At 37.5% G+C, this 12,867-nt stretch overlaps 1 protein-coding gene across 1 annotated transcript in view; it reads left to right on the top strand.

The window, feature by feature from the left end:
- The first annotated feature begins 2,009 nt into the window (after positions 1–2,009).
- ttc12 (tetratricopeptide repeat domain 12) overlaps positions 2,010–12,867 on the top strand; it is a 16,766-nt gene continuing 5,908 nt past the window's right edge. Inside the window, exons 1-13 of the mRNA XM_005720844.1 lie at positions 2,010–2,163; positions 2,448–2,605; positions 2,858–2,879; positions 3,798–3,875; positions 4,129–4,250; positions 4,485–4,544; positions 4,882–4,953; positions 5,297–5,357; positions 6,861–7,049; positions 9,890–9,959; positions 10,795–10,883; positions 11,281–11,449; positions 11,952–12,047. Coding sequence (XP_005720901.1) covers positions 2,112–2,163; positions 2,448–2,605; positions 2,858–2,879; positions 3,798–3,875; positions 4,129–4,250; positions 4,485–4,544; positions 4,882–4,953; positions 5,297–5,357; positions 6,861–7,049; positions 9,890–9,959; positions 10,795–10,883; positions 11,281–11,449; positions 11,952–12,047 — 1,238 coding nt within the window. The 5' untranslated portion in view covers positions 2,010–2,111. The remainder of the gene's footprint in view (positions 2,164–2,447; positions 2,606–2,857; positions 2,880–3,797; positions 3,876–4,128; positions 4,251–4,484; positions 4,545–4,881; positions 4,954–5,296; positions 5,358–6,860; positions 7,050–9,889; positions 9,960–10,794; positions 10,884–11,280; positions 11,450–11,951; positions 12,048–12,867) is intronic.

Genomic DNA, 12,867 nt, shown 5'->3' with positions numbered 1-12,867 from the left:
ACCAACATTACTTGTCATGTTCTCATGTTATTGCTAAGGATTGTCTATTGCATTGGAGTCACACTGGGTTAAATATGTACACTTGGGTTTTAAGGGGTATTTATTATTTTCTTCTTTTTTTGGGTTGTATGGAAGCCCCAAACGCAATTTCATTGTTCTTGACAATGACAATAAATAAATACTACTACTAAAAAACTTTAGTCTGAAAACAACTATAATTTCTTAAAATTGCTTTTGTTTGATCAAATTAATTTTATGTGATTGGTTTCTGTGTCTCGCTGTGCTCTTAACCTTTGAAGCCTCTTTTCTGGAAATATTTTCAGCTTCCTAGTTTAAGACTTGTGTAGGATATTACACAGAACATTATACAAAAAAAATCTAATTCAATTCGAGACCGTAAGCGATATAATTGCAACTCTATCTTCGTTTTCTTTGTGCAGATGTGGACAATGAGCCTCACTGTGTGTGATGATTTGGATCTGTATTAAATGTCAAGCTGTGAACACAGACAGCCTGTGAGGAGGGAGGCAGCGAGCTTTCCTGTAGTACCATACTTCATGTGGAGTCTTCTTGTAATAGACAGTAAGAATTCCTATTTTGCACAAGCAGCTTGGTACAAAGCCTACCTTCCTGATTTCTTATTGTTTTGCATTTTTGTCTCTCGTGCATGTTTCAGATCACCAAACAAATGTTAATATTAAACAAAGATAACCCTAGGAAATAAAAAAATGCAGTTTTTTAAAAATGATAATTTCATTTCTTATGGGGGAAAACATGTCCAAACCTCATCAAGATGTTTTTTTTGTCAAATGTGAGATGAGCCTTTGACTCTTTCCGGTCAGCAGTGGTTTTCTTATCGGAACTATCCCATACATGCTAATTTATTCAATTTATTTCTTATTATTGAATTTTGAACTCTCAACTCAAGTGAGGAAATTCAGGAATGCAGTTTTAGATGCTGTTCTGCTCTGGCTCTCACTGTGACTTGTTTAAAATCCTCATTTAAAAACTGTTCTTTCGTATTATTTGGGTTAAACTTTGTCTATTAAAATGTCTTTGACACATGTAAGTGTGACATATATATGTAAAAAAAATTCAAGAAGGGGGCACTGTTTTTTTTTTTTTTTTAACATTTTGTTATTCCTGACTATTTTGACTGGTTGAAGGATGAAACTTAAGAACGGATTTAGTCTCTTCATTAAGACTATTTTGAATATTCTGTAGTTAATTAAAGATGAAAAGAATGCAGTACATACAAAGGAATAATAAAAGACCCACAGCACTATAAATGGACAGCTAGACGGACAACATATTTGGATAGATGTGTTTTCAACCACAAGGAGGCAGTTTAGCTCCACTGTAGAGAAAAATGGACGACGGGGTTTCCTATTGCGATAATATACAAGGTCTCTGCAGAATTCACAGCCCTCTGTCGTTATATGTAATGTATGAGGGGCAATTTACAGCATAATATTTACTCCTTAGAGGAGTAATGGCACGAACTCATCACTAGTAGTACTACAGCAGCTGCTGGTATAATAAGAATAAATATTTTCTTTTTCTTTTCATTGGAATAATAATAATAATTAATTAAAAAGACTACTAATTTCTATGGTAGTGAGTGCTGCCTTCAGATACTTCCTCTAATCGGCGATTAAAGAAACATAAACATAATTATGTAACACAATGCACTTATTTTAGTGATAAAAATATGTTAAATACCGCATTCATAACCATGACGGAACTAACTTACATTCACAATGAATCAGACAAGTCTCAGTGCTATTTTGATTCAGTTTTGATTTAGTTAAGAATTACCCTTTTTTTTTCTTTAAAATTTGTCCCGCATTTATAACCCAGAGTAGTTAGCTAAAAGTAGTGTAGTTAAAAAGCCCCAGTTATTTACTTTCGCTGTTTGTTCCGGCTTCTTCTTGGCATACTTATGACATAGCTTACTTGTGTAGTTTACGGGGGGGCCTGAAGGCATCACGTTGCTATGGTAACTCAACGCTGAAACCTGAGGGAGAAGTACATTCAGCGTCTTGCTGAGATAAAACGGAGCCACGTGTCTTAGAATCCAGCAAAAGCTGTCTAAAACGGACAAACACGCAATGGAGAAACTTGAAGACATCGAAAGTTTTCTGAAGAATGTTGATGAAATAAGTGAGTAATGGTAGAAGTATAGTTTGCTAACGATATTAGCTAACACAAAGTTATTCTCTTGTACCCATTTTGCTAAGTTAATTAGCTGTAAACGCTAGAAAACTATTGTGTTCAATAAATATTGAGCTCAAAACGCAAATGTAGTGTATACTTCTGTGCTACTGGGAACTTTGTTGGTTTGAAGGTGTAGATTGTTGAGCTATTTCTTTACTTTTAGCCCTATTTCAAATGCCAAAGTAAAGCCTCTTGGAAAAGATCTCTCTATTTCTTTGAATTCTTTTCAGGTCAGCTTGTGGAGGACCTAAGGTCTTGTGATGCTGAAGCCCAACAAAAAGCAATGGAAAAAGCTGATTGCTACATCACTTCCTTGGCAGAGCCCTGCAGAACCAAAATCAACAAGATGACAGTCAACACAAACCCACTGCCACTCCCTCCTTCCATAGTAAAGACATGCATGCAGTCAACAGCATGTGTCTTAGTCTACAACTCCTTGTATCTTTCTCTGTCTCTCATCCACTCTCTGACCCTCAGGCAGGAACACTACAGACACTACAAACAGCTTCTTGTTGTGTTATCCACCTTGTTCTTTCTTGTTCTTTAAGAAAAAGAACACGGTGTACATTAAGCAGTGAGTAGGTTTTGACCTCTTTGCTACTGTTATTGTTTTTTAAATTGTTTTTTTCTTCTTTTACAGACTCCTCAGACTGAAACTCCAGGTGAGCCACAATGAAAATAAATGTCTCTGTGGTTGTCAGTTGCAGTGATTGAAAGCACACTGATACTGTGCCCAATAATGAAATATTTCAACCAAAGAAGCAAGAACTAGTATCCATTTTTCAAAGATAAATTAATAAATAACATAAATGATTTATTCCTCCCATGAACTACCATGCATTAGAGGATATGAATGACTCGAAATCAGTGATGTTCTTTGAGTTGATTTGTCTAGAGGCCCTTTAGTCAAGGAGCCTTGTTAACTGTTTAGCTCACCAAGGACTTGCATTACATCATCAGTTTTACTGCTTAAACATATGCAAATAGGAGTAATCTCTAGGCTAGTGTACAGTATTTTTATATAGTGAGAAGCGCTGTGATGACATCCCACTGAACCCAGCACCCTGAATGTGATATTCCATTTAAAACAGCTTTTCAGCCGGCACTTCTTTTCAAGTCACCCGGGGGTAAAACTCATTAACAGTTAAGCTTCAAATGTGTAAAAAAACTCACACCTCTGTGTGTGAATCTTCTAATATTGAAATTAACACACCATACACTGAATTCATGATGAGTAAGAAAAATAATCTTGTGCTCGGGGCTGAGAAAGCAAAACAGATTTTAAATTTCTCTGGCTCTTATTTATAGAGAATATCTAGCTTTGTGTGAACCCTCTTTGCATTATAAACACACACTCTGCACACTGTCTGGATCTGTGTAGTTACTAATAATGACTTTCTAAAACGACTGCAGTTTAAAAATAACAGAGCTTCTCAGACAGCGTTGGTTTGATTTTGTTTATTTAAATGGTGTGCAAACTCTCTTCATACTGTGCTCATTAAAAATGGCATTTTTTTGACTTTTTCCTCCTTTGTAGTACTCATGCTTAAGATTATTTTTTAAATTTCTGTTTTGATCAGAGAATTTCATAAAGATTATGGAGATGGATGCAGAAGAAAGGAGAGTTCGGAAAGCTGCAAATGCGAAAAAGGCTATCGGTTTGTGAAACTTAGCTACCAAACCCTCAGAGGTCTAATTCGAACTCCAAGCAATCAAAATATATGTGTTTTTATTGTTTGTGTGTCTTTGCAGTTTGCATTTCTCCAAAATACAGGATTAGGGTTATCACCTGTGATGAATCAGACTTCAGAGGGTTCACCTGTTGTAGATGAGCATTTCTCTATAGTCATTGCTCTGCTGAGCTGACAGTGTTTCCTTTTTAAATGTAACTGCTTGTATCCATCCCTGCAGCGTTCAAGGACAAAGGGAATGAAGCTTATGCTCAAGAAGACTATGAAACTGCTGTAAAGTATTACAGCGATGGTTTGGCTGAAATCAAAGATATGCAGCCGCTGTACACAAACAGAGCTCAAGTAAATATCTTCAATCTATGCTTTACAATGAAAACACAGACTTCCCTTTTTTCTCAAGGGGAAACAGAGCAGAGATGCTTTTGTGTGTTTATGTGGACACAGAGTGCATTAGGCATCTGTGAAACAGAACTTTAGAGATTTTAAATTTAGAATCTTTGTTACCATCTGCAGTGAAATTGTAAAATCATTATGTTCCCTTTCAAAATGTCCTGTCTAATGTTTACATCTGTGTAGGCCTATATTAAACTGGGAAAGTACAATGAGGCCGTCAGTGACTGTGAATGGGCCCTAAAGGTAAGGTCTGCCGCATGTGTTATACTGAAGTCTAGTGAGCTCACCAGCAGTTTAGAAATATTCTCTAAAGAAACTGGGATGTTTGAAAAACTGGTTTAATTTGGTAATATCCTCAGAATAATGTTTTCTTTATGCTTCCCCAGAATGTCAAAGACACAATTTTTGGGTGGGAGATGTGCTCTGTAAACTGTTCATGCAATTTTCTCCAGTGCAGTGTGTCTGAAAGTCAGGTTGAATATTTATTTCTTACTGTGCAAGTGTGCTGGAGTCATTAAACGACCATTATGTAGATGAAGAGGTTTATTAAGTAATCCCATGATTATTTCATTTCTGCCAGTGTAATGAGAGGTGCATAAAGGCTTATCTACACATGGGTAAAGCATATCTGGGATTGAAGAAATATAACGAGGTGAGTAAGAATACCTCTCATTACAGTTGTACGCCTGAAGTAGAAAGATAATAAGAATTCTCAAGAAATTATAAATATGTTTCTGATTAAGATAATGTGGACTCACAGTAATCATCTGTAAATCTAATTTCAAATTATTTCAATTTATTTATTCCAAAATAGGATTACATCTAACACAGATAACCAGTAAAGCAAGATTTATTGTATGAATCACATTAAAGTGCACTGTGGCTTTTTGCAAACTGTATACCAGCTCTGCTGAGTCTAGAATCTTCTGGAGTCTTTAGTACATGATTGAAACACATTATATAGAAAGTGATGCAGAACATTTTTCCTTTTTTAGGCAAGAGGCTGTTTTGAAAAGATACAAGAAATTCAACCTGGGAAGGAAAAAATAGTGAAAGGTAAAGAACTATTTCCCATGGACTACGCTAGGAAAAGGTCCAATGAAAATCACCATCTTTGGTCATGTATCATCCAGAACTGTTTTAAGATGGGTACAGCACACATTTACGTTTTTCTTTGAAAAACATCCACAATATTTTGTTTTTTTTATACTTTGCTTAATTATTCTGTGAAAAGAGTCATATGTTTTCCTAACAATATAAAGCCATCATACTCCTCAAAAACATGACAGTTAGAGGAAGAATGCATCCGTTCATTTTCTTCCACTTGTCAGGGTAGCACCCTGTGGCAGCTGGGAGTCTATCTCGGTCTATCACAGGGCTAACACATAGAGACAGACAACCATTCACACTCACATTCACACCTATGGCCAATTTAGAATCACCAGTTAACCTACTGTAACATGCATGCCTTTGGTCTGTGGGAGGAAGCCAGATTACCTGGAGAGAATTCACACAGAGGGAGAGAACATGCTAACTCTACACAGAAAGGCATCAGCTGGATTGTGGATTTGAATTCAGGACCTTCCTGCTGTGAGGTGACAGTACTTAAAACGGCCCCGCTGTGCCATCCTTGATTTAAAATAAAAAATACATTTAAGTGATGAAATATCCATCCACATGAAATATTAATCAGGTAATTAAAGGGTTAAGCAGTATTTTTTAGCATACAGGACTCTTTGTTCTCAGTCTGATGGTAAGATGGCAAAATGCTTACCGGGCCAAAAGAGTAGAGTTGTATGTAAAAGAATAGAAAGGGTTTAAAAACTTGTGATTTGAACTGTATGAGTCAGTATGAGTCCTTTCTTGGGGCCCTACTTTTACACACGTTATTGGAAGTCCCTGCCCCTAACACATATGGTATGTGCACAATGACCGAGGCAGGAAGAGCAGCAGTGAGACATCCTCATGTCTTATCCTGTCAGTGACAAAAGATTAGACACTGGTTAGATCAGAAATAGTTTGAAAAGGAGGAGCTTGAGTGGAGGTGGGTTGCAGTGTGACTTCCTGAGGCAAATTGACTTTAGGCTAACTAAAGCAACTTAAGTAGTGGGACCTGTACCAGATTTGATGATCAGATTCATATAATGGTACCAGCTGAGACCTAAGCTGATGTGACCTGGGATTATGTGGCCTGACCTGGTTTATCTGAACTAGCACTGTGCTCTATTTTGTTTTATTCCCAGATAGAACCTAACCTTCCTGCACTTTGTTACTTTAATGCATATGATGCATCAAGTTCAGTGTTTTACACTGATTTTGCTATTTTCTTATTTGGGCTATTAGGTCATATGTGATGTACCAATACATTTCTTATACATTGGCAAGTGACCTCTTTCTATTTGAGTGAATATTAATAGCAGGTGGTGGGTGTGGTAGTCATGCCAGGTTGACAGATGCACCACAGGAGACTCTTCTCAGATAGGGGCAGCTGCACTTACTGCTATGGAATAACTTACTTTCTCTTCTTGCTTCTCCATTCTCTTTTGTTCTCCTTTGCAGAATACCTGACCCAGGTTGATTTGGGAAAGGAGAAAGAGACTCAGGAGATAAAGGCAAGGGAAGAGTTTGACAAGGGGAAGAGGAAGGCCACAACAGTGGTGGAGCTGTTGGAGAAGCTGTCAAAACCCGGTCAGATTGCCCTCTACTACTGCGGAGGATTGGAGATTCTGTCACAAGCACTTACTGACTGTGAGTGTTCAAACAATTGTGTTTCTCCTTTAATCACTGTTTTCAGTTTTTTCTTGGTAGACTGCGTCTCCGGTGCACCTATTTGTTGGTTTTATGACAAAAAACAAACAAACAAACAAACAAAAAACGGATTTCAGGCTAGATTGGATAAGAAGACTTGAAGCAGAAAAAGAGATTACAATAATATGCTCTAAAAGCTTGTGCTAATTACAAAAATGCTTTTTTAAGTTTTGCAGGATTGCTTCATGGTAGGTTAAATGCTTACCATCCATGAAGTCCTGCACCATTAGTCTTTGGTACCAGTGACAGTGGAGCAAGTGTGTAAATGGTGGCTGATGTCCATTAAGTATCAGCTTCGCAGACGTTAATGTAAAATGAAAGACGTGCCAGACATTGTTCCTTAGTTTATTTAATAATGATCAGTGCATTAATATCAATCCAGATTCCATATTGGCCAAGGACATGTGTCCAAATGCATTTTCACTTTTATTTTAAATCAAAAATTTTCTTAAATGATTGAATTTCCAGCTATTTTTTGTGTTTTCTACCAGAGACATGTCTAATCAAGATATTGGTTAATTAAAAAAATAATTCATTAATTTTAAGTACTGTATATTCCTTTTTCATCCTGCTTGTAGAGTGATGCAGTTTTGTTCTTGAATCTATAAATAAACAATGAATTGCTTCATTAAAAACACCGTTACAGTATGTTTAAAAATTAAGTATTTTTTCCGACAGGCCTCGTAACGTTCTGCACTTTTAGATTTTGACGGTACAGACATCAGAGGTTTGCTTTCTTTGAAAAACTACATCTACCTCGGTTGCTGCTGTGTTTGTGTTATTTGTGTTTATTTATTTTGTCAGGATGCTGGCTCAGTTAAAATAGAAGAGAATTAATCATAGCAGTGCTGAAATCCTCTATATATAGTCACGAAAAAGAAAGTTTTCAGGACCTCTGTGCAGTCCTGTAACTTGCAAGAAGCTTGATAGCTACATCCGAGAGCATTACTAGCATGTTAAATGTTAAATTTCATGACAGTAAAATTAGAGAAATTTTACTGTCTGGAAGGGTTACCACGAGAAAACCTCATCTCAATCAACGAAAGCTACATGCAAGCTATTGAATTATTGTTTTTTCACAGGACTGCCCAGTCTGCAGAGTCTTGTGAAAACGTTATTTTTCTTATAACTCTACATATAAAGCAACAGTACTTTTGTTAGAAACTGAAAAATGTTCCTGTTTATTGTCCCTCAACAGTGAAATGATATATCCACCTTTACATGTGAAACTGTTATTCAATAAATAATTTTCAGGCTTTTGTGCAGTGCCACTTCTGTGAAAATCTTTCATTTCTTCTTCACTGGTTCTTTTCAGGATTTCCTTATATAAAAATCCTGGAATTGCCACTCTGAAACTTTCTTTAGCGTCTAGTACAGACAGAAGTTTTTTTTTTTCCTTTTTGTTTTACTGTGCCTGGTGGAGCAGCTTTAGTGCAATATTTAACAAAGCATCCATGATAGAACTTGTCCATTTACTAAGCTCAGCAGCATTATTTCACTCTGTCCTGTCGGTCACTACTGAATGTTGGAACTTCTCCATTGACACACTAGATTTGTGACAGCCTGGCCCCGGGCACTCTCCATGGACATGGGCCTCAAAATGGCATGTTTATATACATTTCAGTGCAAGAAGTGAGCTGTTGGAAAGAAACATATCTAATTCCTTTTGCTTGGTGGTAGCACAGAGCTTGTTTCTCAAGGTTTTAGATAGGCAGGAACACACTCTTATGGGCCTGATTTCTTCTTGGGTGAAGTAGGGAATTGGGCGGCCAACCACTATTTCACCCCATGTTCCTGTTTGACAATGATACACTCAGGCTGCAAAATAACCGATATGTTTACCAAGTCCTCTGCAGTCTGAAAAGGGGCCACTGTGGACAGGGAGTAATTGAACTTCACTGGGTGATTCACCCTTCCTATTTGAGCTGGTGATATTTTTGTGAATGTTTTTGACCTGCCAAATAACTTTGAAAGTCCATGCTACTAATGTAACTCTTTTTAGTTATTGCCACAAGGCAAAAATGGCAGTTTTTTTTTATTCAATAGCAGCACTGTAACAGTATAACTCGCCAAGGTCAGTGGCTCCATCTGAAGTTTGTTTTTTTGTCTACTTATACTTTAAACATGTGGCAATGACATGGTAATGAACTGCATCGAGTGTTCTGCTACCTGCATTGTAAATTTTCAGGTATTTTGACTGCAGGGGCAAGGCTGATGAAACTAATAATGTTTAAAGTTCACCACTCAGCAAACCATAAGAAGGTAAAGCACATCAAAATGAAATGGTAACTCTCTCTACTTCTTCTTCTTTCTTTTTTTTGTTAACTTGTATGACTGTTTGTAACATAGGATGTTATGTTGCCCTGGGTATTGTCTGCCAAATGGCAAACATCTCTTATCAAATTTCACTTTTTTCTTCATTAGAAGAATAAAAGTGTCATGTCAAATGATATAATGCCTGTCTTACAGTGCCATTCAACAGAAAAGGGCAAAACTTACATAACTTACGACTGAAAGGATCTCAGCAGGGCTGACATTACAAGCTTTTCCCCCTAAAAGTACTCCTTCACTGCTCTGCTTTACTTCGTCTTCTTTGGTATTAGATAATAAACTGTTTCTTACTTTGCTTTAGTCTCTTAACATGTTTTATGTATTTTTCATTCCTGCCCTTGACTGTAAATCAGCCAGTGAAAAAGGTGCGTCTGCAAAATCTCTAAGCTGCCTGATGATGTTCCACTGCTTTCCGTCTTCTTACACCATATATTGTTCTCTTCAAACAGGTACAGGGCAGACCCTTTTCAGGCTGAACAATGGCTTTAGTATCATCGCCAGCAATGTCACGGTGAGAAGGTAAGGAGACCAGAGGGAGAGGTAGCAGTCAGCCCTCGGTGGAGCTTTGACAGATGGACTTAGAGGCAGGGGCATACAGAGACAATGATGGCATAAACTCGAGAGATCATTCACCGCCCCCTCTCCCTCCTCAGCTGTTTCTATGAAAGCCCAGAGAAGAAAAGATGATCACACTAGAGATTGAGATGAGTGCTGAAATAAGCAATGGCCCCCGTTCTGTCCCAGAAAGAGGGTGTGTTTTTGTACAAGATACAAATTATGACTCCCTCGTTTCAGATCAGTAAGGTTATTATTAACTTGTCACATGCTTTCAATGCAGTCCATTGTTAGCAATATCCTTTTTCAAGCTGGGACACAGTGTCCAGGAAGCAGAGGGTGCAAAGAAACTGCAGTCTGAGCTTGATGGAAATACTCAGTAAGGCTGCTGGTGTGAGCCAGATAAATCACCTAACACCTATGTGAGCCACGAAGCAGGAAAAGCCAGTGCCATTGTGGCCTGTCCTAACAAATTGAAGGGGCACTCTGAGTTTGGGTGCTCTTGGTCATTTCTGAGAGTTAAAGATAAGCAGGAAAAAAGGTCTAGAGTTCTTCAAAGTTACATTTTATGCTAAATATAGTATTTTTTATTTCAAGGTGTCTTTCAAGCTCTTCACTTTTACATATATAGCTGAATCTAAAAAATGAAAGAATATTTGTTTTGTGAGTGCCTTTTTAAAAAAATAAACACTGTTCTGCAGTAGGGTTGTTTCATATAAAATTATCCGCTATGTTGTCTTTGGCAACTGGGTTTTATGTTTACTGACATACTCACATTGCTTGTATAATTTCTCTGCAGTTGCCTGTTGGAGAAAACAAATGATCCAGAGAGTCTTGAGCTGTGTGTGTCTGTTTTTAAAATATGGAGGAGAGTTTGTTGTGGAAATGGTATGTTGACAACTGAGGTACACTTCAGTGTCTGTCCATGTATCATTTTACTGTCACCGATTTAGAAGGAAAATAAGAAAACAATACTGTTGACCTCTAAATTGGTATTGTGGTCTTTATGCACATCTTGTCAGTATTTTGTTGAACATGTTTTTTGTGCTTAATCGCCCAAACTACAGATGGGTGACACATGGAATGTCTAGCATTTTGTGCAAGCCTTGATCATTTTTACACACTGTGTATTTGTAATATAAATACCTTCATTATCAACATAGGATTAATAATACAATGCTAAATTCATTAAAACTAGGTTGTTGTTTACTGGGAACTGACAATGGGACCACTGTGTCTAGTGTATCTGTCTCTTTATTCTTCTTTGTTTTTCCACTGCTTTCAGATGAAAACCAGAAGCTGTTGATGACATGTCCGGTCGCCACACAGTCCATTGTTCATTTGGCTTCATCGGAGCATGATGAAGTGGCGAAAGAATGTCTGGCACTGCTGTCGATGTACTCAGAGATACCACGTGGCAGACATTTGGCCATTGAGAGCCTTGATTTGAACATGTAAGATATTACTTTATGTTGTCGGGAGATTCCACTAGCGATGACTCAGTTGGAGTGAAGATTCAGTTATTGTCCACCATAGTCAATCGCTTTGCAGGGACAGGGAATTATATATTATATAGACAGAAACAGTAATGCTCTTTTACCTCCTCCCTGCAGTGGAGGGACTTTAGTCTAGCCTCGGGTAATATGTTTGTTATTGTCACTCCAGGTGCGACATCATTTTAATGATATTTCAAGAACTTTTGTTCTGTCATTGCTCTGTTAACTCTGAGCAGCCCAAACAATTTGTTTTGCTACCCGTATACCTGCGGCTGAGCAGATTTTCAGAAAATGTAAAAAGAGCGATTTTTATTATCAAAGTATTTCTGGCATTATTATCCCAGTTGTTGGTCCCAGGCTAAACGCCATCATTATGTGGGAACAAAATATTAATTTCCTTTAGTAATATCTTCTCCCTCTCTCTTTGTTTATCTGCCTTTGCTCTTATCTGAATGCAAAGGTTAGTGAGGAACCTCATGGTGTGCGTCTCAAAGCCAAAGAAGGAGCAGGAGAACACAGCGGTCAATATTCTGCAGAACTTTGCAACAGAAAGCCGGTATGATTCATTACTAACCCAACAAAATACTCAAGTCATGATCACTTCACGCAGTCTTTACAAACTAATAAAACAGAAACAAGGCCTACGGGACACTCCTGTTTGCCTAGCACAGATCTACCTGTATCAGCAGAAGTCTAGAGAGAAATAATAATGTGTTATCCAAGCCTTAATTACTACACTCATTAAAGCCAAGGCTGCTCTGCTTCTGATCGACTTCAACTTAAAGACGCTATTTTAGTGTAGTATACATATAAGCAGTATAGATATCATACAGCATTCTTAACCTTTAGTATTGAATTAAAGGGAAAATGACTGTGCAGTGCAGATACAAAGCTCACAGCAAATCCATCTGACTTTTACTGCCTTTGATGTGGATGAGTGACAGTCTTCAGAGACATGACAGTCAGTGCTGTTTGACCACTAAATTGAATTGTCCTGTATCTTTTGTATGACTTGGACATTTTGTGCATTTGGGGAGTATTTACAATTGGTGAGGCTCTAGGGTTCGAAGATAAGTCACTGGACTCAACTGTTCAGCTTGGAAAGAGGTCCCCTCCTTTGAGGTTATACACAGTTTTCGTTTCTTGAAGTTCTTGATTTGCTTTCTTCTGTCATGCATGGCTGTGTATAACTTAACCTGACATCATTCTCTCACCTTTGACTTTATTCCCATTGTAAAAACAGCACGCAGGATATTGTCAATTTGCTACTTCAGTGTGACAGTAGAAGACCTTCTGTCATTTTCCATATTTATACTCAGACAAATCCTGTTTTGCATTTGTAACAGACATGTTTTTTAATATATATATATATATAT

The sequence above is a fragment of the Pundamilia nyererei genome, unplaced genomic scaffold (assembly GCF_000239375.1).
Source record: "Pundamilia nyererei isolate P.nyererei 1_Seehausen unplaced genomic scaffold, PunNye1.0 scaffold00003, whole genome shotgun sequence".
NCBI lineage: Eukaryota > Metazoa > Chordata > Actinopteri > Cichliformes > Cichlidae > Pundamilia > Pundamilia nyererei.
The sequence above is the reverse complement of the archived record's forward strand: the minus strand, read 5'-3'. Positions and strand labels throughout refer to the sequence as shown.